General features: G+C 45.9%; 13 protein-coding genes; 9 read left to right on the top strand and 4 right to left on the bottom strand.

The window, feature by feature from the left end:
• Nucleotides 1-215: 215 nt before the first annotated feature.
• Nucleotides 216-2,005, top strand: GSBLH_T00006151001 (uncharacterized protein; the record flags this gene model as incomplete). The annotated part of the gene is made up of 7 exons (XM_013039184.1): nucleotides 216-468; nucleotides 521-649; nucleotides 680-771; nucleotides 802-907; nucleotides 938-1,059; nucleotides 1,090-1,467; nucleotides 1,499-2,005. The coding sequence occupies 7 exons, from the start codon at nucleotides 216-218 to the stop codon at nucleotides 2,003-2,005; spliced, it is 1,587 nt and encodes a 528-aa protein (XP_012894638.1).
• Nucleotides 2,006-3,896: 1,891 nt separating this feature from the next.
• On the top strand, nucleotides 3,897-5,051 carry GSBLH_T00000895001 (uncharacterized protein; the record flags this gene model as incomplete). XM_013039183.1 has 6 exons in its annotated part: nucleotides 3,897-4,031; nucleotides 4,067-4,354; nucleotides 4,386-4,472; nucleotides 4,503-4,694; nucleotides 4,726-4,843; nucleotides 4,874-5,051. 6 exons carry the CDS (start codon nucleotides 3,897-3,899, stop codon nucleotides 5,032-5,034), a joined length of 981 nt encoding a protein of 326 aa, XP_012894637.1. The 3' UTR covers nucleotides 5,035-5,051.
• Nucleotides 5,052-7,558: 2,507 nt separating this feature from the next.
• Nucleotides 7,559-8,477, top strand: GSBLH_T00000894001 (uncharacterized protein; the record flags this gene model as incomplete). XM_013039182.1 has 3 exons in its annotated part: nucleotides 7,559-7,871; nucleotides 7,901-8,176; nucleotides 8,204-8,477. The coding sequence occupies exons 1-3, from the start codon at nucleotides 7,609-7,611 to the stop codon at nucleotides 8,475-8,477; spliced, it is 813 nt and encodes a 270-aa protein (XP_012894636.1). The 5' UTR covers nucleotides 7,559-7,608.
• A 318-nt stretch (nucleotides 8,478-8,795) lies between these two features.
• On the bottom strand, nucleotides 8,796-9,338 carry GSBLH_T00000893001 (uncharacterized protein; the record flags this gene model as incomplete). The annotated part of the gene is made up of 1 exon (XM_013039181.1): nucleotides 8,796-9,338. One exon carries the CDS (start codon nucleotides 9,336-9,338, stop codon nucleotides 8,796-8,798), a length of 543 nt encoding a protein of 180 aa, XP_012894635.1.
• Nucleotides 9,339-10,887: 1,549 nt separating this feature from the next.
• On the bottom strand, nucleotides 10,888-12,006 carry GSBLH_T00000892001 (uncharacterized protein; the record flags this gene model as incomplete). The annotated part of the gene is made up of 1 exon (XM_013039180.1): nucleotides 10,888-12,006. The coding sequence occupies one exon, from the start codon at nucleotides 12,004-12,006 to the stop codon at nucleotides 10,888-10,890; it is 1,119 nt and encodes a 372-aa protein (XP_012894634.1).
• A 441-nt stretch (nucleotides 12,007-12,447) lies between these two features.
• GSBLH_T00000891001 (uncharacterized protein) lies at nucleotides 12,448-14,316 on the top strand (the record flags this gene model as incomplete). XM_013039179.1 has 12 exons in its annotated part: nucleotides 12,448-12,815; nucleotides 12,848-12,942; nucleotides 12,974-13,046; nucleotides 13,079-13,167; nucleotides 13,196-13,275; nucleotides 13,309-13,401; nucleotides 13,430-13,504; nucleotides 13,535-13,584; nucleotides 13,614-13,688; nucleotides 13,718-13,952; nucleotides 13,983-14,100; nucleotides 14,134-14,316. 12 exons carry the CDS (start codon nucleotides 12,448-12,450, stop codon nucleotides 14,304-14,306), a joined length of 1,524 nt encoding a protein of 507 aa, XP_012894633.1. The 3' UTR covers nucleotides 14,307-14,316.
• Nucleotides 14,317-14,474: 158 nt separating this feature from the next.
• GSBLH_T00000890001 (uncharacterized protein) lies at nucleotides 14,475-15,022 on the top strand. XM_013039178.1 has 2 exons: nucleotides 14,475-14,700; nucleotides 14,734-15,022. Exons 1-2 carry the CDS (start codon nucleotides 14,623-14,625, stop codon nucleotides 14,998-15,000), a joined length of 345 nt encoding a protein of 114 aa, XP_012894632.1. The 5' UTR covers nucleotides 14,475-14,622; the 3' UTR covers nucleotides 15,001-15,022.
• A 1,885-nt stretch (nucleotides 15,023-16,907) lies between these two features.
• On the bottom strand, nucleotides 16,908-17,429 carry GSBLH_T00000889001 (uncharacterized protein; the record flags this gene model as incomplete). XM_013039177.1 has 1 exon in its annotated part: nucleotides 16,908-17,429. The coding sequence occupies one exon, from the start codon at nucleotides 17,427-17,429 to the stop codon at nucleotides 16,956-16,958; it is 474 nt and encodes a 157-aa protein (XP_012894631.1). The 3' UTR covers nucleotides 16,908-16,955.
• Nucleotides 17,430-17,960: 531 nt separating this feature from the next.
• On the top strand, nucleotides 17,961-18,403 carry GSBLH_T00000888001 (uncharacterized protein; the record flags this gene model as incomplete). XM_013039176.1 has 2 exons in its annotated part: nucleotides 17,961-18,248; nucleotides 18,279-18,403. The coding sequence occupies 2 exons, from the start codon at nucleotides 17,961-17,963 to the stop codon at nucleotides 18,384-18,386; spliced, it is 396 nt and encodes a 131-aa protein (XP_012894630.1). The 3' UTR covers nucleotides 18,387-18,403.
• A 124-nt stretch (nucleotides 18,404-18,527) lies between these two features.
• GSBLH_T00000887001 (uncharacterized protein) lies at nucleotides 18,528-19,520 on the top strand (the record flags this gene model as incomplete). The annotated part of the gene is made up of 3 exons (XM_013039175.1): nucleotides 18,528-18,693; nucleotides 18,724-18,870; nucleotides 18,901-19,520. 3 exons carry the CDS (start codon nucleotides 18,528-18,530, stop codon nucleotides 19,518-19,520), a joined length of 933 nt encoding a protein of 310 aa, XP_012894629.1.
• A 320-nt stretch (nucleotides 19,521-19,840) lies between these two features.
• Nucleotides 19,841-21,239, top strand: GSBLH_T00000886001 (Diaminopimelate decarboxylase; the record flags this gene model as incomplete). Its single annotated transcript, XM_013039174.1, has 4 exons — nucleotides 19,841-20,098; nucleotides 20,128-20,166; nucleotides 20,196-20,285; nucleotides 20,316-21,239. 4 exons carry the CDS (start codon nucleotides 19,841-19,843, stop codon nucleotides 21,237-21,239), a joined length of 1,311 nt encoding a protein of 436 aa, XP_012894628.1.
• A 93-nt stretch (nucleotides 21,240-21,332) lies between these two features.
• GSBLH_T00000885001 (uncharacterized protein) lies at nucleotides 21,333-22,231 on the top strand (the record flags this gene model as incomplete). XM_013039173.1 has 4 exons in its annotated part: nucleotides 21,333-21,440; nucleotides 21,472-21,758; nucleotides 21,789-21,846; nucleotides 21,878-22,231. 4 exons carry the CDS (start codon nucleotides 21,333-21,335, stop codon nucleotides 22,076-22,078), a joined length of 654 nt encoding a protein of 217 aa, XP_012894627.1. The 3' UTR covers nucleotides 22,079-22,231.
• Nucleotides 22,232-23,290: 1,059 nt separating this feature from the next.
• GSBLH_T00000884001 (uncharacterized protein) lies at nucleotides 23,291-23,599 on the bottom strand (the record flags this gene model as incomplete). Its single annotated transcript, XM_013039172.1, has 2 exons — nucleotides 23,291-23,499; nucleotides 23,536-23,599. 2 exons carry the CDS (start codon nucleotides 23,597-23,599, stop codon nucleotides 23,291-23,293), a joined length of 273 nt encoding a protein of 90 aa, XP_012894626.1.
• Nucleotides 23,600-23,854: the final 255 nt, after the last annotated feature.

Raw genomic sequence — 23,854 nt, 5'->3', positions numbered from 1 at the left:
AGCAGCTACATATGGCCCTAGTTAAAAACGAAAACCTTTTCCTTCTCTCAAATCTGTGCACAACTGCCCAAAGGCTTCGCGTGAGGCCGCAGGGTCGTCCGATCGGAGCGTTTGCAATAACTTATCGCTCATAAAAATAGGGAGAGGAGAGTTTCCAAACTGAAGATTAGAAATCGCGGTTACAAAACAATATCAAGGCTGAGTTTCTGTCAAATATGGAAGAAGAGGGATGTATTCAAATGAACAGCCCATATTTTGGGCAGTACAACCCTCCAAGTTATGCAAATGGTGCTTTCTATGCGGACGAGCAGGATACGTTTGTTGCGGGGACTTCTCCGCCTTCCTCTCCAACTGGTGATGGGGATGATGTAACTAGTTTTCGAATAATCCTCATCATGATAGAGTGGGATGGTCGTTGGGAAATTAGACTTTACTGCTGTTGCAAACGAGTCAAATTCGGACAACACGGTATTAGATGAGCTAAATGCTGGTACTTTTGCTTTGGAAGGGTAATTGTCAGGAAGAAGCATGATATATGATATTCTGTCTCAGAGATATGCGTACGATGTCCTTCCCGACAGCCAAAAGCTGCTAGTGTTCAATACGAACATTCCTCTCGACCTGGTCTTTCAATCCTTACGACGTCAAGGTTGTGCCTAGGTTCCTTTGTAACGTTTAGAAGCAGTGGAAGGAGTGATATGGAATGCGAACACTGGAATGTACGAAGGAATCATCACCAGCAGCGATCTGCTTATCGTTCTAAATCGTCAAGTGGGTAAAGATCCGGGATCTAACGCCTAGTATACAAGTTACTATCAAGCCTTCCAAGATGCTCAGCGAAGCGGTATTCCGCTGGAGTCCATCAAGTTTCCTCGCTATTTAGACTACACAATCCAAGAATACCGAGGTAGACACATCCGATTGGTTTGATGGGCAGACAAGCTCTATCCGAATCAGCCGACGCTCACCTACGGAATTCCGAACAACTCGCTCTTCCAGATTCTCAAAACGATGTTCGACTGTCATGTGCATCGCATCCCCATCATCGACCGCATCCACGTATGCCCTCCTTTCTCTCCTCACCTGCAGGAAGGGAATCTGATCGGCGTTGTGAACTATCTGAACATCCTGCACTACCTGGTGGACTTCTACTCGGACCCTCTGAGCAACTACAACTTCTCCATCCGCGAATTGAACGTCGGTTCCTACGATCAGGTCTGGGACGTCCGCGAAGACGCGCCGCTCTACGAAGGTTTCTTTGAGCCGGAGTTCTCACGGCTAGTTCTGCGGATCATGGAGAGCCACGTCATTTCGTCGGTCCCGGTGATCGATGCGGATCGTTCTGTTGGATGGGTCGATTCACTCCCAGGCAATCTGATCGGAATCTTCCAGCGCACCGACTTGATCAAGCTCGACTTCCGCGACATGTCCATCTTCAACTGCCCCATCAGCACGTTCATCTCCAGCGTACCTCTCTGTGCTCCCGTCTGACCCGCAGTTCCAGCCGTTCAGCACGCAGCTCACCGTCAGCGCGCACGAGACGCTTTCCTGCCTCTTTTTCATGTTTGCGCAGCGAAACACCACCTCGCTCGTCTGCATCGACGACGACCAAAAGCCCTGCGGCGTCGTGTCCATCGTGGACCTCTTCCTCTTCTTCCTCAAGGGCGATTTCTCCATCACGCCGCGGCTTTCCGCGCCCTCCACTGCGCGCGAGCGCGCCTCGTTCTCGCAGAGCTTCCTGTCGCCGCTGTTCGGGCCGCAGCTGAGCGCGAGCGGAAGCATGACGGACATCAGCGTGGGGGACTATGGCGTGAACTTCCCCGAGACGATCGTGCAGCCGCGCGTGTCGAGCGTGAATCGGTCGGAGCTGGACATGGGGACGTATGACGACGAGTTCGAGAGGATGAAGGGGAAGATGAAGAAGGAAAACGAGTATCGGCAGCGAAATGATCTGGATGAAGAGGTGGGCGATCGGTTCATCGCGAAGAAAATGATGATTGAATAGTGATTTAGAAAAATGTATAGTAGTATAAGTAAGGTCGGTGGTGTGTTTGTTGGAAGAAACAAGGAAAAAGGAGTAGGGGTGATGAAATGATGGAGAAAGCAATGGTGAATAGAACAGGGGTGATGAAATGATGGAGAAATCAATGGAGAATAGAACAGGGGTGATGAAATGATGGAGAAAACACTAGAGAATAGAATAAGATTGAAAATTTGTTTGTTGGAAGAAACACGAAACACCAAATGAAACAATTTGAGAACGCGATAGAAAAGAGAAGGGTCTGGGAGGGGAGAGACTTCGTACTTGCTCTGAAAGGTTTTTTCAAACTTGAAGATATTGTCCTGAAGACTGCTCACGCGATTATCGATCAACGGATGCGTGTTGATCGCTTGAGATAACACAGTCATGATCCCTTCATCGTCTTTATTCATATCAAGCAAACTGATCGTTGTAATCATCGATGAAGGATCGTATCCACTTCGCTTTAGCAAAAACAACGCCATGTAGTCAGCCTCGTATTCCTGTTTGCGGCTAGATTTTAAAGAATGGGCACAGAATCGACCTGATACTCCTCGAAAACAAAAATGAAATCGTGGGAACAACGAAAAGATCGGGAATCGTCGCGATGTAGATATAGTAGAGAATCTTATTCCAGCGTGTTATGCTTTCTGCGCTATGCCTAAAATGAATAAAATTGTTAAAAAAATAAAAAAAACCTCGCCAGTAAATGGGATAATTCATGCGCTAGAGTACCGGCAATACACTACAACTAAAACTGTAGAAATGGAGTAAAACTGCATCGACATCGATCAACTTATTCATTTCTTTCATATTTTCGAAATGGTCGATGATGCCAGTATAGACAAAAACAATTCCGCCTACTTATTAAAACGGCATTCAAGCAATCACCGAAGGATGCAAATGCATTCACTTCAGGCGTGTCCACAACAACAAGTTTGATATCTTTAAAATACTTTTCGCTCTCAGGAGAAAAATAAACGCATGCATCAATTAGTCGAGAAAGGATAGACTTGATGTACTTATAGCGCGGATCACTCTCTTCAACTATGTTATTCCCATTCGAGCGAACATCTTCCTCTAAAGATTCTAGCAATACATCTTGTATATCCAACTCGAAATTCCTGGAAAAAAACTAGTCTTCAGTTAATCCTCAAACACTTACAACAAACTGCTTTCGGTTGAGAATAGGAGTATAACATATATGAGTCTCATATATGAGGTATATAATTCCTCCGCCAATTCCCAAAACGTAATACTTCCAAAAACGCCACTTTTTACTCGCTCCACTACTTGACTCACCTCATTTTGAATTAAATAACAGTGCTTACTGTGTGTTGCTTTCGAATAAGGAAGAAGTACTTTTACTATATCTCCCATCTTTCTTTTACCTTTTAACATCAATGCTGCTTCACTGCTTAGCCACTTGACTACATAATCAGCAACACACAGTAATACCTCCTCCTCTCCTATACAAATAGCTTCTCATGGCAAAAGCTCTTAGAGCAAGACGCAGATAGTTTACCATGAAAAGTGGTTTGAGTCAAATAAAAAGAATATTGCTGAGGGGATTGCTAGTCTTTTGATTTGGTAGAACCATGGCAAATGCTGTTATGTCATATTTTTTTCTATTTTCCCTGTTGGTGCTCAAGGTGTTCATACTTATTAAAAACAGTCATAGACTCGTCTTGGTTGAAGGGATAGATATTGGCTTTAAACCAGAAGATCTCTCAAAGAAATATAGACGGCTCTTGAGAAACGACTTTTTCCCAAAATAGTAGCTATTTGTAGTATTCCAAATATTTGGCCGAATTTGGGGTTGAAACGAATCGGACTAGATTCGGTGTTCTCTGAGCTCATAATTCAAATTATTCGAATGGATCCTTACCTTATTCCTGTGATTATTTTAGTTATCATATACTTAATATTGATTTGCAAAGTTATCAATGCTGGAATACGTGTGGTTCATCAGGGAACGTTTGTTATTGTCGAACGGTTTGGCCAGTATTATGTAGGCGGCCTTGCTACTGAATTTTTAAATTATAGAGAACGTTGAAGCCTGGAATTCATTTTTTGATTCCTTTCGTTGATACTACGAGATATGTTCACTGGAAGTTCATTGATTCGTCTGGTGGTAATGCACGAGTAAAGTGCATCAGTACTGACCGTATTGATATGCGTGAGCATGTCTTGGATTTCAACAAGCAAACCGTGATCACAAAGGATAATGTGATCATGGAGATCGATGCCCTGGCTTATTTCCGAATCACTGACCCCAAATCGGCTACCTTCAACATTCAGAACCTGCCTGATGCCATTGAGCTTTTGGTCCAGGTTTGCTTTGATCGGGTGGTGTAAAAGTTAGGCTACCCTCCGAAACATCATTGCAAAGATTACTTTGGATGATACCTTCTCCTCTCGAGAGGCTATCAACGAAGAGCTTTTGGAGAAGGTAGCCGCTTCGCCACCCTCTCACTTTTAGATCCATTTGGATGCGGAACGCTGGGGAGTGACTGTGACCCGTGTGGAGATTCAGAATATCGATCCTCCCAGAGACTTGAAGCGAGTCATGGAGAACCAGATCAAGAGCGAGCGTTCCCGCCGCTCGGAAGTGCTCCGTGCGGACGGCGATCGAATGCATGATGTGATCATCAGTCGAGGCAACGTGGCCACGGTATGTTCCCTTCTCGCTTCCTAACAGTCAGCAAGTGCTGAACGCGGAGGGCCAGCGCGCCTCGATGATTTTGCGCGCGCAGGGAGACGCGAAGGCGAAGTTGATGGCGGCCGAAGCGGAGAAACAGTCGCTCGAGATTGTAGCGAAGGGTAGGATTGGCGAGGGACCGTGACGGACAGCGCTGGAAGGAAGCGGAGTGCTGGTGACGGATTATATGGTGGCTCAGCAGTATTTGACGGTGCTGCGGACCCTTTTCGCTCAGAATAGTAATGCTCAAGTAACGCTCCTTCCTACAAAGACGATCAAATCCATTCAGCAGATTGTGGAGGCGAACTGTTAGCGTGTATTATGATTCTTTGATTGTTTGTTGCATCCAACACGCCATGAACTAAGCAGCAATTTCTTACGACCACACACTTCTCTTCCCTGATCATCCTTTACGTTGAAGAACATCGTTCCCCTCTCCAGCTCGAACTTGAAGTGATACTTTGTACCCTGACGAATCTCTTTGATCGTGGTCTCCGCATAGCCAAAAGGCGCAGAGCTCCCTCTTCCCTTGAACACGGGCAGACTGATCATCATCTTGGCGCCTTCCTTGATCACATAATCGTACGAGGCAAGCGGAAGTTGGTCCCTCTTCATAATGGGGACACCCTCGACATAATAGTCATCATCGCACAGATCGTTCAGCTTATTCTCGTAGAACCGTCTCACCACATCCGGGAGTTGCACCAATCGCATATACTCCCTCAATTCCTGGGGGTTCTGGAACATATTAGGGACAATGGGGCCAGTCGGAGGGAATATGGGTTTGGGCGAAGACGACTCGGGGATGAATGTACCAGGCTTATTTCTAGAAGTCAAGAGTCGAGAGGAACGGCATACGTATCCGTAGTGATCGACAGTCCATGTATCGCAGAAGGAGAAGAAGGGAAAAGCTGAGGGGACTCGGGAATTTTTTCAATGTCGATCGTACTCGATATATCGGTCGATGGCGGATTCACAACCGACTGAAAGTTGAGGGGCGCGGGGATTTTAATTCCGGGGGTGGGATTGACCACGGGAGGAGCGACAGCACTGAGTTCGGAGAAAGAACTCGAGTGACCCAGCTGGGGACTGGGGTCTGGATAATCTGTTCCTGTAGGAGGCTCTGTGGGTTGTACTATGGGAACGAGCTCATTTTGAGGAGAACCGGTAGTTTGAGTCAACTGCAAGTCAGAAGAGGAATGGGACTTCAAAAAAGGATCATTAACGGAGGAGGTTTCGATATGTACATCATCTTCATCTGTGTCTGCGTCTGTAACGATAATATTGGTATCTGGGTCTTCCCAATCTGGATCATCGTCTGCATCTATCGAGTCTTTTACAACACCTGGAATCGGAGATCCAATCGTTCCTGAAGGAGTATGAGCCGCAGACCCCTGCGCTGGGATACTGTGCGAAGACCCGGCTTTTGCAGGGAAAGAAACCAATGGTGGCGAAGAAGATTCTACCGCGGTTGGGGGCAGAGGAAGAGGGGGAAGAGAATCCGTATAAACTGGGGGAGGAGAACCGATTCTTGTAGGAGGAAGGTCGTTTCGGATCAGAGAATCGCCGTCAACCAAAGAATCATCGAAAAGAGATTGGAGCCACAGCAAACCAACAATGAGGTAGTCTTCTCCAGAATTTCCCAGAATGGAAAGTTTGTCTTGTCCCACCTTCCTCGCAATCGTGTTCGACACCATCGAATGCACGTTCAACTCGCTATAGATTCCAAAACGCAGAATGTCGTTCAGAGTCAGACCCGCTTTCCTTAGCAGAGCATCGATCACATTATTCAATTCGTTAATAAACTGAACGCATTGATTAAAATGATTAATCGTAATCACAAGACTTCTTCGTTGTCCTCTCGGCATATTGCCAAAATCGATATCGACGCGATCTCCATCTCCAATATCCGTAGGAGAGCACAGCACTAATTTCATAAGCTCCAAAATCGTCTCAGCTCTTTCTGCTTCGGTCCAGTCGCGAGCCAAATCGCTCAATTGCTCATTGATAATGGACTCGCTCACCATGCGGATGAGATTCTTGATAGAGAGAGAAGTGGACACGATAGAACTCCCGACAGACAACTGGTTGTGGTAATTTACCACAGAAACCACAGAGTAATAGTATCCCAAACTCAAAATCACAACGGAGGTATCTGCAACAGATTCTCGCGTAAACTCTGCCTGAGGATTGCATGCCTCAATGAACAATCCATAGAAAGGATTCGTATATACAATTCTAGCCGTGGTAACTGTCTTTAATATCTTAACAAACTGCGATTTTTGCATTTCGTCATACTCTGGAGGCAGAGAAAGGTAGATTGTGAGTTTATCTGGTCTTTCACTCAGGAAATTGAATGTGGACAAATAATCTTTTAGGAGAGCACGGCAGGACATTGCTTTACCCGTTCTGGTGTTTATCAGCATTAGTCCATCAGTGTTGCTATCTTCAACACGAAGATCAGCCGCACTTCCCTTCAGCAGTTTCTCTGCTTCCTCTGCTTTCTTTTCAAGACAAACTACAAAACCACTGAAAGTGTTGGCAGTGCGATTGTCAAACCCGACTCTGTGGTATCCGCTGCCATCATATTCCATGGCGATGTCCATACGAATACTGCCATCAGGATTTCTTACAAAGTCGTCAACTGTATCATTCTGCAAAAAGACATAACAGCTCCTTCCCTGAACTGAAAAATACAAACGATCTTCCATGATTCGAGCTTCTGATAATTATTTTTGATACATAACAAAAACCATTTAGAAACTCAGGTTATTTTACGCTATGTTAAACACATTCTCATATATATTACCCCTTTTATTGCTACGATATTCTTGGCAGTTGTGCTCTCTAGATAGGATAGTATTCAGAGGTACTGTAATTTTCAACGATGAAGACTTTTTTTGCTACTCTTGTTCTCGGTAGCAACAAAGATGATATGAGAGCAATCTATAGCACTGTTGGGAGGGATAATCTCTTTCCTTCCGCCCTCACTGCATTTTGCTCAGGAGCTGTTGGAAACATTTCATATCAGTCATGTAACGCTGTCTACCGAGCAATTAGGGCCAACAAAGATGCAGTGCTGAAACAATCTGTGACTTGCAGTCTAAACAATGTTGTCTATGCAGGAATTGTTACTGCAAGCTATATGGGGTTTTCGTTCCTTTGTCCGTACAATCTAGTTACATCAAGAAGATGCATTGCGGAGACTTTAGCTTTTATGTTGACCTGCATAAAAGGTATTTAGGGGGGTATTTAGCCGGCCTAACAGCAATTTCTTATTTGGGGCTCACGGAAGTGATTTCAACTTATTTGAAAGACCGACTGAAAGGGATTTCATGGACTTCCGTTTGGAAGACCTTCAGACAGCGTGCTTTGACTGTAGCTCCTTTAGTCATGATGCAACAGTCTTTTTACGACAATCTGCGTATCCTGGAGGATCCCTATTTCCACCCTTCGTACCATTTTCGATTCCTATTTAGTAGAGCTACTGTTTTCTTTAGTACTGGGTTTGTTACCGGAGTAGCAGCCCAGTTTTTAGTGCAACCCTTCATAAACCTAACTTCCTCTGCCTCTTCGCAATTTTGCTTTTTGCCTTCTTTCCTGTGGAAAGGTGTTTTGCGTTGCTGTTGTGTGGTATCTGTAATTTGCTTTTCTCAACTAGACTGCTCCTATGATGGCCATTTCTCTGACCATGCGAGATATCTTTATGGGAAGGCTCAGCATGCAGGAGTATGGAAAGAGATGCAGCAGACGTAACCAATTATTGAATAGAACAAAGCAAACGAGTTAAGTATTGATTACTTGCTTCCCTTTTTTCCCTTTTTTCCCTTTGTTTGTTTGACAGAATCTTGTGCAGACGGGGATACAACTGCTACACATCATCCACAACACCCTTCCATACGTGTATCCGACTCAAATCGAAAAGCTCCGTTCGTCACTCGCGTTAAGTCATTCATAAACGACATCATAGTTGTCGTGGTAAAAGAGACTTCTGCAACATACTCTGTCGCAGTGTAATCACTGCTTCGAATTGAACACCATTTAGTCAAAATAGGAGTGACTTTACCTGAGTACCTAAACATAAGTAGTAAAGGGGCTTAGATAATACGCTATATCGATATGGAGCACTCCATGAGTTTCATTCTTAACAAGAAGAATCTTAGACTTCAGCTGCTTAGCAATATCATCTCCTTGTTTGATCACTGATTGGTTCAGATCAATTTTTAATCCCTTAATTGTACTCATCCCATTCTCAATACGAGATGCAGGATGTGGAAGATTGGTTTTCGGATCAATGTACGTTTTCGTGATGTACTCTATGATCTGCTTTCTCTTTTCTTCGACTAGTTTCCTTCTCTGTTGGACTGTGTATTGCGGCTCTCCATTCTTTGCAATCGTTTTCAAAATAGTCATTTCGTCAGCTGTGCCAAAAATAGTAGTATATGTCTCTTCAGAGAGTTGGCCCTTTGTTTCATTGAAAATTACGTTACCTAAACTGATTTCCTCGAATGTCTTGTGACCTTTCAGAAACTCAGGGTATTTTTCACGATCTACGTAGATCTCGAACTTGTGGCCACCTTTTGAGTAGATAATCGTTAAAGAATTGTCAGTACTCATATTCAACAAATACAAAAATGACTAAGAGCATAAATTAAAAAAGATGAATCGCTGCTCGCATACTCTAAAAACACAAAGGGAAGCACGTCAAGACATAGTCCATACGAATTCTTCTCAATCAACCGATTCTTCAATACACAGTACAAACTCGAATCATTCCCCGTGCACGACACCAAGGATTCATCAAGTGGAGAGAGCAGAACATGCGAGAAGGGAAGATTTCGGAAAAAGACTTCATCATCTTCCCTTCCCCACATCTGTCGAAAACGATCCGTTTCGAATGCACCACTCCACAGCAGGTCGGGATTGGCGAACGAGAACAAATCGTCTTGCAGAGAATGACTCTCCACAAACTCTCGCACCCTTCGAATCTCCGAGCGAATCGAACTGGGAAAACTCCAGAGAAGTCTCCACTGGAACGAGCTGCGCGCAATCCGAGCATCGTGCAACGTTTCCATTCCCTCCAAAGCCGCCATCACGAGCAGAATCACCCCATGAAGCACTGAATAACCGCGGGGACTCGATGTAACCCGCGCGAACACCGCGAACACCGCGGTCCAAAGCGAGAAATGGTGAAACATCCCAGACAAGGCAGATCCGTTGGAGGTGATGAGGACGGCCGCTGTGAGAATCATTTGATTGGCCGAGCAGGAGCGAGATTCGATGGAGACGAGGAAGGAAAGAAGCTGGGTGAGATGAGCAAAGGAAAAAGAGGGGATTGGGGAGGATTGGAGGAGGAGGGACAGGAGCAAAATGAGGAAAAGAGTGGGGTGTCGCCAGTGGCGAGGAGGGAGAGAGAAGAGAAGAAGAGCGAGAGCGATAGCGATAGCGATAGCGATAGCGAGCTGGAGGAAAGGAAGCTTCCAGAGAAAAACAATGACGATTGTGAGCCAAGACTCGGCAATGAATGTGTTGTCTAGAAGCGAGCAGAGAAGGGATGGAAGAAGAATGCTGCTGTTGTGAGGAAAGTGGAATGATGTGGAGAGGAGAAGAACCGATGATGCCACGGTGAGAAAGAATGAGCGTGTTGATTTTGCTAGTACGAAGAGAATCACGACCACTAGTGGGGCGATCGATGAGAAATCGTTCAGACGTAATAGTGACACCCACCAAACTCCAAATATCCAGGTTAGGGTAGAGATAAAGGTGAGGGGAAGAGAAATGCGAAGTTCATAGCAAACAAGGTAGTAACACGTATTGAGAAGTAGATCAATCAGAATAACATAAGAAAAGGGTACTATGATGTAGGAAGCATAATTCTCCTACATAAATCACACGACAAAGAAGAGTTCTGTTCAGAGAGCAGAAATCGGTTGGCAAAATGGCAATCCTTTAGGATGTCTGGACTGGTGCTATTATATGAGGAGATAATAGCATGAGTGGCGCCTACACATAAAGGTTACTGCAACACTCTCACAATGAATCGAAAACGACACTACCCAACATAATACCCATAGTCGCACTTCTTTTATCTTTGCAAATGGAAAAGACATGGAGTGCAATCGTACTACACTACTCCTTGCGATTTGCGTGACTTCAACAAACAACTCTAATCAGATACATATTCTCCATCCCACAAATCTTTCCAATCCATGGGACTAGGCAACAGGAACGAGCGACGAGCAAATCGATAGCCCTTGTCGAGTGAGCGAATTTCACTCATCTCCTTATCCCCCAAGATGAAGTCATAAATCTGTCCGTTCTCAATAATGCGATTCTCATGAACAGACTTAGGAATGCAAATCGTTCCTCTCTGAACTGCCCAACGAATCATTACTTGAGCGGGTGTTTTGTTGTGAGCCTTCGCAATTTTTATGATCACCGGATCATCCATAGGCGATGCAGCCTTTGTTGATCGCGTCGAGACAGCACCTCCCAAGGGATAGTAAGCCATCAAGTAGATGCCGAACTCCTCGCATGTAGCCTTGGTTTCCCACTGCTGGAGATAGGGATGAAGCTCAATCTGATTCACAGCAGGCTTGATCTTGCAAACGGAAACGAGGTCACGAATACGCTTAGCGGAGAAATTCGAAACCCCAATTGAACGAAGCAATCCCTTGCCACAGAGCTCCTCCATCTTTCCCCAAGTCAACTTTAAGTTCTCAAGGTTATAGCCAAGGCGGAGAGTGGGATCATCCGCAGGAACGAGCTGATAATCGAAGAAATAACCCTCTCGACGCTTCTTATCATCCTCAGGAGCCAAATTGAGGAACACAGATTGGTGAATTAAGAAGAGATCGATGTATTCCAGCTGGAGCTCTTCCAAGCACAGTTTCACAGATCGTTCTACATCTTCGGGCTTCCAATCAGTCAGCCAGAGCTTAGTGGTGACGAAAATATCGCTTCGAGTGATAATTCCTTCATCGATGCAGCTCTTGATCGCTTTTCCAACAATCTTTTGATTTCCATAAGCAACAGCGGTATCAATCGAGCGATATCCAGCTTTAATAGCCGTCTTTACAGCGTTGAAACATTCTTCTTCGTTTACAGCGCAATACGTACTATTATTAATCAAGAAAAGAGAATATTCGTACCCCAATCCTAACAAGGGCATTGTGTACCCAGAATTTAAAGTCACAGCAGAGTTCATTTCAAAATAAATATGAGAAAAGATTTTAATGTTAGGATTTTTGCGCCTAAAACTAATATGACCACTGTACGTTTTCATAGTTCTCTGAAAATAGGAGTGAAAATACGTGCGATGGATGAGATTGAGTGTTTTTTGTTTACACACTATTGTAGTAATTCAACTATCGAAATTCATGCCTATTGCGCTCTATTTTCATTTTGGATATTATTGATGATTAACGCACACAGATTCGTATTTATCCAGATTTATTTACATAATACAATGAATTTCTCACTTGAATTGACTTTAAGCACAAAACCGAATATGAATTCGTATTCTGTAGCTACTTGCTTTTTCTGCCTTGAAATGATAGTGAGTATCCAGTATTAGTAATGATGTACCCTATCAATATCGAAACGTTATTACTAACGGCAACTTACCATATTACACTCTATGAATAGAACTATGGATCTCTTTGCCAATTACCTCCTATTATTGGAATTCCAATTCTATAATATTCCATTATTTCTCACTTTCTAGATGCTCTCGATTGCTTTGAGGAACCGCATCGCAATCTCTTCCGCGAGGAGAGTTGCACTCTATCGTACCGTTCGGTGCTTTGCAACTCAGAGCGAATCGGCTGCCAACAGCGATTCCGCAGCGAAACAAGGAGAACCTGTCGAGACAGCAACTCCCAATGCGAATGAAAAACAATCCACAAAGAAAGGTGTAGAGTTGCCCGATTTCCCTGAATTCCCGTTTATTCAGGATGATTATAAGGAGGGAATTCGAAATCGAGATTATCTGAAAAATGTGCCTAGAGAAAAGCGTGTTGACTTGAGTAAGAAGAAAGAGGGCGACATTGTCTATTTTGACGACGAGGAATTTAAGCACTACTTCCCCCATGAGTATAGGGTGTGATTGGTGAGGTGAGTCCTAGTTTCTACTGTGGTTTTGAGAAGCAGAGAGAACTGACGCTTATGAACACAATGCAAATTCGCAAAGAAGCTCTGCGGATCATATCCAAGCTGAATGGTGAGTATGGGAGGCGCGGGATGATAGGTAGCGTTCCAGGCGGGAGAAAGCATCGACTTTTATCCGTTCTTGTGCCTCACAGGTCCTCGGGGTAGTGGCAAATCGTACTTGTGCGTGGTGAGTGGCTCGATTGCAGGATGGTTCTTCGCAGCGTGTATTACGAGTGTCGTCGTAACAACTGGATCACGTGGTTCATTCCCTCTGCGCGCGTGTGGACCCATCGAGGTAGCATCCGGGTGTGTGTGCGAGGCAGGCTACCAGGTGATTCCGATGACGCGTCGCTCGGGCGGTTTTTTCGCGCAGCCGGAGCACTGTCAGAAGCTTCTGCTGGACGTAGGGGCGCTGTGTGGAGGAGACGACGACTAGCTGCACATCACGAGCGGCCATCTGCTGCGGAACGTGCGCGTGAAGGGGCACTTCGACCGCTCCCTGTTCTGGGCGAAGTCGCAGTTCGGCGCGGTAGGGACGCGGAGCGCGTGGGACGTAGGCGATCGACTCGGGCGCGGCGAGCCGGCTGACGGTGGACCAGCTGGTTCTGTACGGCGTGAACAGCGCGCGTGACGTAGGAATGGGTGCGAATGTGCGAAGCTAGTCGTACGAAGTGGCGGCGTACGTGAAGCGGGAACTGGAGGAGTGCACGGAGTAGGGCGCAGCGGGCGCGTGGGACGCAGATACCCGGTGCTGATCGCGATCGACGACTACAACGCGCTGCACGACTACTCGCTCTTCGAGTACCAGAACCGGCCGTAGTGCGCGCGCCCTTCCTCCACCGTAGCATCCACGCGCGGAAGCTCTACCTGCCCTCGCTGTTCCGCGTGTTCGACGAGGCGGACTGGATGCAGGAGCGCGCCTTGGACGACTTCCCGCAGCAGCGCGCCGCGCAGCTCCATCGCGAAGTCCCGCCCCTCCAGCCCGAGACCCCCATGCCCCCCACGCCGCACATCGCCTTCCAGAACACGCTGCGGAACGGCGTGGTGATCGGAGCCGTGGAGAACCGGTACGACCACTTCGTAGGGAAGGGCGGAGCTAATGAGCGACAGATCAAGTTCGAAGATGTGGTCCAGCTGGGACAGAAGCACAACCTGACGGTGGGGAAGTGCAGCTTCGAGGTGTTCGACGCGTTCGTGGACATGTTCGAGAAGAACGACATCATCTCGCGTAGGAGGAGAGAGGAGGCGGAGTGACGGGCAGCGATGAACGAGTTCCAGAGAGAGTACTTGTATGCGCACACGCAGGGAAACTACCGAGAACTGGTGTGGAACCTGCTGTGCAACCGAAGATGGCTGTGGGACTTCACGCCCGGAAAGGCGTACCAGAAATGGGTAGAGAACTACCCCGAAATGAAAGAGTTGTGGGAATCCTGAGGTCTTTTATGGAGTGTTTGTTGAAAAAGAAAGGAAGGAAAATAGTGTGGAAATTTGAATTCTTAAAAGGGAGAGTATGCACCTCTCCCTAGTATTTGTTTTGAAAGTCGCATGTACAGTGATTCGTTGATAATGAAGACCACTATATTCTCCATTCCTTTGTTCATACACTTCTGTCTGCCTTCGTGCTTAAATTGACTGAGTAGGCATCGTGATGAGTAGAACCCGCTGGAGGCTTCTGGAGGAGCCTCGATGACTTTTTCGTGGTTTGTGCTAACATCGTTGTAGGTGATCAACTATGGCCCCTTTTGAAGATATGTCTGCTGTTGAGAAGGAAGAGTTCGCTATTTCTCTTGCCGTGCTGCTGTGTGCTGATGCCAAGGTGGAGGTTACCGTAGGACATTGGAATGCGTACCTGATGGACTAGAAGGAGAACCTCGACAAGGTCGTGAAGGCTGCTGGTCTTACCATTGCTCCCTACTGGTCTACCGTGTTCGGATCCAACATGGCCGATAAGGACGTTATGGACATGTTGGCTGCTCCTGGTGTTGGTGCCGCTGCCCCTGCCGCTGCTGCCCCTGCCGCTTCTGAGGAGAAGAAGGAGGAGGAGGCGAAGGAGGAAGAGGAAGAGGAGGAAGAGGACATCGACATGAGTGGAGGTGGTCTCTTCGGTGATGACGACGATGACTGGTAAACGGCGCTCTTCATCTGGTGCTGTTGTGTTTGTTTGAAAACAGAGTCTCAGTATCCTCTACTAGACATAAAGATGGTTTCATCGGGGTTCTTGATGAGTTGTCCTGCGATCGCACTATACGTGCTGTGTCTCGTCAGAACCAGGAAGTCACACTTTGACAGAAGCACCATATCAATCACCGCCCTCGAAAAGCCGTCGTCATCTTTCGCCCCCGTCTTGCTATGGCCTCGCCGGAAATCCTGCGAGGTGACAATGAGCTCTCCGTACTTGTTCCGAAGCTCCTCCTCCGCCTTATCGGAATCGGTACACAAAACCCATCGCGTGTTTTTTATATCCATATTTCGCTCTCGAATGACCCGCTCGATGGCGTTCGGATATCTCCAGATCTCGTTGAGCATGAGAAAGGTGTGCGAGTCCTTGAAGGCCCCCGCCGCGTTCCCCATTCGGATATGCATTCCAAACAAAAAGTACTGTCGAATCGGGTCCAGCACCTCGTTCACGCGCGCTTCCACCCACGCCTGCGGCCGCATCACTTCTCTCCAGAACGTCCGCGAGGCCTCCATCGCGAGCTGCTCATAATACGCGTCGTATTCCCGCGACAACGAATCGAACGCGGTGGGGATGGAGCCATTCACGTGCTTGGGATCGATGAAACCCATGCGTGCGAGCTTGGGAATGAAGTGATCGTGCCGGATGATAAGCTTCAGATAGGAGAGAAACCCGGTCACGATCAGGCCTGGCGTGCGATGAAAAATGCGAGGCGACAGCGCACGCATCGATTTGTCCGTGGGCTGCATCACTTCGTAGTGGCGATTCCAGCTCTGGAACCCGGTCGTCGGCCGGCGGGAGACTAGAATGGAGCGAAAACCGCGGGAGTACAGGTGTAGGTGGAGTTGACCTCGCGGAAATCGAACCGGAAATGCTTGGTGAATTGGCGGTAGTTGAGCTGGAAGGCTCGCTTGGTGAGGACGGCGTAGATGTAGGAAGCGGAGAGCGCGAGGAGACTGTTGCCCAGCCCCGTTTCTTTCATGGGGAGATACACGACGACGCGCTTGCTGTGCGACGCGGTGAGGTTGTTGTGGTAGAGGGTGTAGGCGGAGAGAAACGAGCTGAGGTTGCCGTGGTGGTCGAAATACGGGTCCGTCACGGGGAAGTCTTCTTCCACCGGACCTACGAACAGAGGATTCACACGCTTCTTTTTGGGCGAGGAGGGAGCAGTTGTGGGGACTTGGGATGACGTGATCGTGCCGGATGTGGGGGCTTGGGATGACGAGGGGGGAACAGTTGCACGCGGTGCGGGTGTAGAGGGTTCTGAATGAATGGAAGTGTTTTGCTCGGCGGATGGGATGACGAGGACCGACTGTTGCGGGAGTGTTTCTGTAGAAATCGTTTCATTGCGATCTACGAAGTCAAAATGTTCTGTACAGCAATTTACTATTTCTTGTTGGAGCAAACGCTGATAAAAACGCATTCACTTTACGTTCTGCTGGCAATGGCTTTGTTACCATCTATCATATGAATTACAATACTCCGTACTCACATTCTTCATAGGTCTCCAGCTTCCAAACTCTATTTTCCTCCACCTTGTCACTTTGGCTGATTTAGCACTGCAACAAGCATTTCCGATGTCAGAGTAAGATATGTATAGAAAGAACAAGTAAAAAAAGGTAACACACACCCAACTTGCCCACTTTTCCATTTTCTTTGTTCCAAAAACACGTTCAATCGAATGCAACAAAGAGAGACGAAAAGAAAGCAAATCTGTTTTGCTTTGTTTTTTTACATAATCACTCAGTATTTTGGAATACCATAAATACGCTTAAACCCACCCAAAAGTCCTATTTCCTGGTAATGTGTTCTATCCACTCCACAACAACACAATTAGCATTGGTCCGAACAAACACCCAAACCATACATATTCTATCCTTTTCTCTCCGCGATGTTCAACAAACAAATTACCATGCCAATTCCTTCGATAAATCTTCAAATCTAGCCTTCCTTGCAGGATAAAAGTACTTGCCTGGAATTTGTTCGGGATCTGTCTTCTTCGCCTGCTCTCGCAACGCTTCTGTAGGCAGCGCAGAGATCGCGAGATCGCGTAAAAAGATTTTATCGTTTAGGCGCTGCTCGTAATAGTGATGCAGGCGAGTCATTTGTCGAGAGTACTCTTTTGCAGCCTCCATATACTCCTTCTGCTTTTCTTCAGACAGTTTGGGAGGTTCGTATGTCCGCATTTTGTAATAGTGCTTTACGAGCGACTTAACTTGTCGGTCCAAATTTGCTGTTTCCGATTTTGATCCCTTCTTTGATTTGGCTTTCGCCCCGTCGTCTTTCTCCTTTGCAGTAGCAAACGAAGCGACTCTCAGTGTCATCGTCTGCGAGGCCACCGCAGACACTGACCTAAGAGGTAGTGAAACGAGCCGATTCATCCCAAACCACTTTTTAACGCGTAAATGTGGATCCGCGATTTTGGAGAAATATCGGCGACTTGTTTCTCGCCCTTTTGTTGGGGCAAAGAATCGATAATCCTGCACCGTTAAGCAAATCGATTCTGTGATTTGATAGAGAAAGACAAGGGCTATAGAATAAGATACTTTAACAATGAGCTGTATAGTGGTTCCTGAGAAGAAAGGCGAAAAGGAAGAGAAGGACGAAGAGGTTGAAGTATATCTTTCAGTCCTCTACGTAACGTACTAGAGCACTCCACAAGGTCTAAAAACTCCCTTGTCAACCAAAAAGCCCTTTGTTTCCTTTGAATTTTGAATATTATATTTAGGAATTGGATAGCTCTACAAAAATAACGCGCGTACTGAACGAGTGTGATTACGACAACTGCTTCACACCTCTCACATTTTCGCAAAATTCGTTTCTGTCCCAGTCGCAGGAAACGATTCCCATTTCCCGATTTGTATCTTTGATATCTTGCTGTAATGTAGCACGAGCAACTGAAGCTTATATCTATGTCTCTCAATGGAGACTCTGGCACCTCAATATTATCTCCATCGAAAGAACTTTTTGATCCGCATAGTCGAACGAACGTATTAGATTCGCTAGAAAACAGTCCTGCTACGAGTCGTCGTGGCTCTTTTGACAAATCTGCTGTTTCAAAGCCGGAGTCTCTCCCTTCGCGGAAGGAAATCATCAACTCGATTTACGAGCGAATGCGCGATTACTTGCAAGAAGAAATTGTAAAGCGTTCAAGCGCACCTCCGCATATTCTTAAAACTCCCGGCAAGGTCGAATTATGCGTATGTATTGCCTAGCGATGTACAATTTAGTGTACATCATTCTGTCCGCCTATCAAACGGTTCGATCGAAGACTTCGAATGAGCAACGAAACGAACGAGGATTCCTTCGTGACGAAGCGTGTTTCTATATCTATTTAGTGTATTCTTTTTCGGTTTGTCTGTTTGTTGGTATGCTCACAATTGCTAAGAAGGTGATGCGAGCGAGCTTCTCGACAGCCGTTGCCAGAGTTCGGAGGAAACACAAAATAGCGATTGTGCTAGGGTTTTATGGAATGAAGTATGCGAGAGATATGGTTCCTTTATCGAAATAGTTATTCTGGGATGCAGGTCAACGATACGAGGCAATCGGTCGAGGATAAACTTGTCGATTGTCTTTTCATGCTCGATAAAATTGAACCGTGGAATGTAATCAAGTCGTCGAAGTTTGATTGGGAACGCTGCTCAAGTGAGATGCACAACTTATGATTTTATAGAGGGACGGATAAGGGTGTAAGTGCGAGGAGTATCGTTGTATCTGGAAAACTGATGGACTATGACGACGAATTTGACTCCTCCATGCAAAACCAGCTCGCAGTCGAGCAGCTAAATCAACTGCTCCCTGAAGACATTCGAGTGTTTAGCTGTACTTGTTTTCAATGTCTCTTTCCCGAAGACACGCGAGTAAGTAAGTCATTTAACCCACATCTCAACACGCACACACGCACATATTCTTACTATCTTCCCCTTGATCAGTATCAGAGTAGTCACTATGCTCCAAGCCGAATTATAGAACTGGGCGTTCACATAGACACAGCAAAATTTCAGAAAGCACTCTCAGTATTTTTAGGCACACATTCAATGAAGAACTATTCAGGTTCCATTCAGTACTCTCTTCTTTCGTGTTCTTGTGATTATTTTGTAGTCATCGAAATAAGAATCTCCGTCAATTCTACCTGCGAACCATGTAGTTGTTACTTTCATTTGTGCCACTTCAGCAATCACATTGCAGCAACTCCTCTAACGATAGGAAACGAACGCTACCTGCATGTTCTACTCAACGGAAATAGTTTTCTCTATCATCAGATTCGAAAAATGATTGGCGGAGCTGTCGCTGTATCGTGTGGCTCTTGGAGCTTTCCTTATCTCAACGCCTGCATGAATTTGGTTTCTCTACATCTATACTCTAGCGTTTACGATGCCAGCCATTCAAGTGCCTCTCGCTCCCAGCACACCTTTGGCGTTGCACTCCGTTTCCTTCCGAGCCGACAAGAATATTTTTCTCAACAAGGCTGAGCTCGCGAAGGTGGTAGAGTGCGGGAGAAAGAGGAAAAATCCCAATCCAAACAAGAAGTATGACACACTACTACTAATGAACAATTCACAAGACGAAAATGTAGAATCCTTTTTTGAGAATCGAGATATAGTGCGAACGATATTTCTCTTCGTACATTTTACCACGAATAGCAGAAGACGTCCGAAAGTAGTTTTACTTCTCTTTTGCGATGATAGAGGGCACAAGGAAATGGATGATTTCGTGAAAAGCCTCCATCTTGGAACTTGTTATGAAGTTTTTTCTCTTGTTTTCTAAAGAAACTCTTATTTATCTTTTGTGAATGAGCGAATTTGGTTGCCGTTGCCAAACAGAGAAGGTCCTGAAGCATCTCCTATCGAAAGGAATTATTTCCGAGGAGCACCCGTGTGGTTTGTTCATCGATAGTGGTGTGTTGCTCGAAAACATGAACGAAATCAAAGAAGCGTTTCCCGAACCTTTTTTCAAGCACCGATACGCCATCAAAGCCAACCCGATCAAAAAATTGATCCGCTTTATCGGCGAGCATGGATTTGGAGTGGAGTGCGCATCGTTTGAGGAGGTACCACATGCCGTATAAATTTACCCTAGTTATCCATCGCTTTGGAATCGGGTATTCCGGCAAGTGAGGTAAACCACACATTGTGTGTGATATTCAGATTGTCTACGATTTTCCACTGAAGAGGAAGCATGACCTGCAGTTTTGCTTTGAGCATGGAATCCACATCAACTTCGATAATCTGCAGGAGGTGGTTCGTTGCTTTGTCCTTCCATTCTAGATGGAAATGGGGTACAATCTCTACCGCTCCCTCGAGTCGGAAGGCAAGGTGCTTCGCGGCTCGATCGGTGTCCGTATCAACTCGCAGTACGGAGTTGGAGCCATTGAGGCCACTTCCACCGCTGCGCCGACTTCCAAATTCGGTGTTCCGATCAAAGACACAGATTACAATGAGCTTTTAGGACTCTTTGCGAAATGGCCCGAAGTGAACGGCCTTCACAGCCATGTGGGATCACAAGGAATTGACCTCAGCTCTATGGTGAACGGCGTCAAGTTCATTCTTGACCTGGCCGACCGATTAAATCGGGATCTCCACCGGAAGCAGATCACGGTTTTGGACATCGGCGGCGGCCTCCCCGTCGACTACAAGAGCGATTGCAGCAACCACATGCCTCTCCACTACGCAGAGCAATTACGAGCCAAGGTGCCTCGATTGTTCTCGGGCGAATTCACTGTGATCACGGAGAACGGACGGTGGGTCGTTGCCACGTCGGGATGGTTCGTTTCGAGAGTGGAATACACCAAGATTGCCGGAGGCGTACTTGTCGGAATTACGCACGCCGGCGGAAATATGTTCGTGCGAGAAGTGTATATGCCGTCCACATGGTCTCATCCGATTTCTGTGTACGATCGAGATGGAGGAAAGAAACGAGATAATGTGCGCACAGCGAGCATAGCGGGTCCTCTGTGCTTCAGCGGAGATTTGATCGCGAAAGAGGTTCCGCTGCCCGCATTTGAGCAGGGCGATTTTGTCGTGTACCACCACACTGCGGCCTATTCCATCTCCATGTACTCGATTTATAACTGCATTTCGGCACCTCCGGCCTTCATGTATTCTGTTAAGGCGGATAACGGGGAAGTGGATGTTTGCTGCATCAAGAGAAAAAGAAATGTATCCGAAGTATCTGGTTTTTGGGATGCATAATAAATGGTTTCTTTAATATTCTTTGTTTTAAGAAATAAGGGTGTTTAGTAATACTTGATAATCAAGAATCAAAGGACCACTAAACGGATTTGCATGAGAAACCATTCTACATTAAGAATGAACACTTCTGGGAATATTCATGTTAATTGTCCATCCTGCCATGCACTCCTAGAGATTCCGTCATATGTGAGAAACTTTCAAGTACGATCGTAACCCTTGCGTAATATTCTAGTGTCCTGTGTGTACACGCACTGCTGCACTGAGTAAAACGTTTCTTCAAAGTTTTAGCCTTATAGACCCAGCGCCTTCCCAAGCCAGCCAATCGAGTATTTCCAACAATGCCTATAGCCTTTTCCAGTCAGTAGACATAAACAAAAAGTATGTTGCGCTATTCAAAATTCAAATTTATAGTGGTTTCCTAGATTGTCAGGAATTGCAAGCTGCCTTATCTTCTGGAGGCATTTCTTTTTCTCTTCAAACTGTGAATATACTCCTCGCCAAACATGACAGAGAGAGAAAGTACCTTTCAGATTTTGTTTTTCACAGTAGTGGTCAGCTCGGTTTTGAAGAATTTAAGTCTTTATTAGACGAAGTTTGGAAATGGAAGGTCGCTCCTCGCCTCTTCGAGTCATCCATAGAATGCTTTCGATTTTTTCGATAGTGACAAGAGTGGCGCAATTGACTTTCAAGAACTACAAGAAGCTCTTGTTCAGATTGGGTGCGTGTTTCTCTCCTGCCTTGATTCACAGAATCCAACTTTCCCCAGGAACCTTTCAAACAGTCTTTTTCGCCTCGGATATCGATCGTTCGGGGTCGATTCAGCTCGATCAGTTTATTAAAGTAGTCATGGAGAAGGATTCTTAGATAGCTTGTAACGGAGCTTCAGCTAGGACAGATTCGGTTTAATGCATTAGATACGCAGAAGCAAAATAAGATCGAACTGACCTATGACGCGTTTATCGACCTCCTCTTTTCCATTCGCTCCTAGTTTGTATTGTTTTCGCCTGTTTGAGAACAAACATGTGCATGCATTCGCAACATAGTGGGGCTGAGTGTGGCTAAGCAGCATAGCATAGCGTAGCGTAGCGTAGCACTACGTTCTTCCGGATGTAGAGTACAGGGTTATAGAACGAAGGAGGATGAGAACGAAGGGTTCAGAGAGAGGGACAAATCGGTCGGCTTCTTCATGTTGTCGTACTCCTCCACGCGCTTCAACGTGTCCGCTTCGGTGAATGGGTGCGGGTTCACGAATGGAATCCCGCCCTTCTCCGTAGGAAACAGCCGACAGAAGTAATAGGTTAACACCAGTGTTAATCCCTACGTAATACATTCAATTGGAAAGTACAGAAAGAATGCAACCTCCGATTAAGATACTGAATCCGTAGATCGTAGAAACGGCCCGGCACTCGAAGTGGTTGGTTGCTACACTGCAATGTGTCTCTTGCACAAATATTAAAAAGAGTCCGATAACGACACTATCCGTAAGACTTCAAATCCTATCGTACTTTGCCACTAACAGAAGCAGATGCAAAAAGAATAACTAGACGTTAATTCGACTCTGAAATCATACAAACCGCATTCCCTTGTACGAGAAATTGTACGCAGCAAAGAAAGTCTCCAAATTCACGACGAGGTTCGTAAGTCCGACAAATAACAGTTGATCCATATGAACAAATACAATTTGAATCGAAGAGAACAACTAGGTCCTTTATTCTCGTTTCGAGGGATTACCACACCAATCGATGATACAATCATCAAAAGAGCATTGTTCGGATATTGCCTTTGCAGCAGAGGATCGATCAAGTTCATGTGTTCAAAAAAACAAAAACAATGCAGAACGGAGTGACTAGATTTTTACTTCATCAGCCACTTTTTCAGCTTTAGCGTCATTGCGAAATAGTACACTTGAAGTTCGATGCCAAACCCTTGATCCGACAGCTCTAGGAGTGAGGACAGGACGTTTCTACATACCCTTGATCCTTTCCGGAAACTCCTTCAACGGAATCTGAACAGTGGAAATCACTTCGTCCGCATCTAAGTTCTGGTTTTCTCTAGGAATACTTAAATCGATCTGAGATGTGAGAAAAGTATTTTGCAGCTACAGTAACGGGAACCAAGCAAGTTGATTCCGAACCCGTTCCGCAGCAAACGGGAAGGAAGGAATAGTGTACATTTGGAACAATTTTCCCGACATAGCCCGTTTCTTCCTTCAGCTCCCGCAGGGCACAAACTTCAGGAGATTCATTCTCCTCAAGTAGTCCTATTCCATTTAGATAAGCAAAATAAAAGAGGCTACCTCCAGGAAATTCGATACAATAGCAATCAACAGGAGCGCGATATATCTTTTCTACGAGAATCATTTTTTCCTCACTGTCCGGGTAGCAGCATATTGGCAGGATGTTCACGCCTAAAGAAAACAGAAGTTCAGCAAACCTCACTGTCCAGCGCCAAAATATCCTTCTCGCTCTTATTTACTCTCTCCACAACTTCATAGAGCTAGTCATTATTCGGATCTCTAACATCAAACACGAATGCTTTCTTCACCTGGGATCCGATATTTCTTGATTCCCATTTTTAGATATTTCCCTCTCCACTTCCAATCCACGGTCAGTTCG

This window comes from Blastocystis hominis (assembly GCF_000151665.1).
Source record: "Blastocystis hominis, Singapore isolate B (sub-type 7) whole genome shotgun sequence assembly, scaffold_1".
Taxonomy (NCBI): domain Eukaryota; class Bigyra; order Opalinata; family Blastocystidae; genus Blastocystis; species Blastocystis hominis.
This window is presented reverse-complemented; position numbering and strand designations above follow the sequence as displayed.

Bases quoted from the DNA above. Each gene is read 5' to 3' on its own strand.
- GSBLH_T00000890001 (XM_013039178.1), top strand. From the start codon at position 14,623: ATGTCTGCTGTTGAGAAGGAAGAGTTCGCTATTTCTCTTGCCGTGCTG. The intron at 14,701-14,733 runs GTAGGACATTGG...CTGATGGACTAG, and splicing joins ATGCCAAGGTGGAGGTTACC to AAGGAGAACCTCGACAAGGT.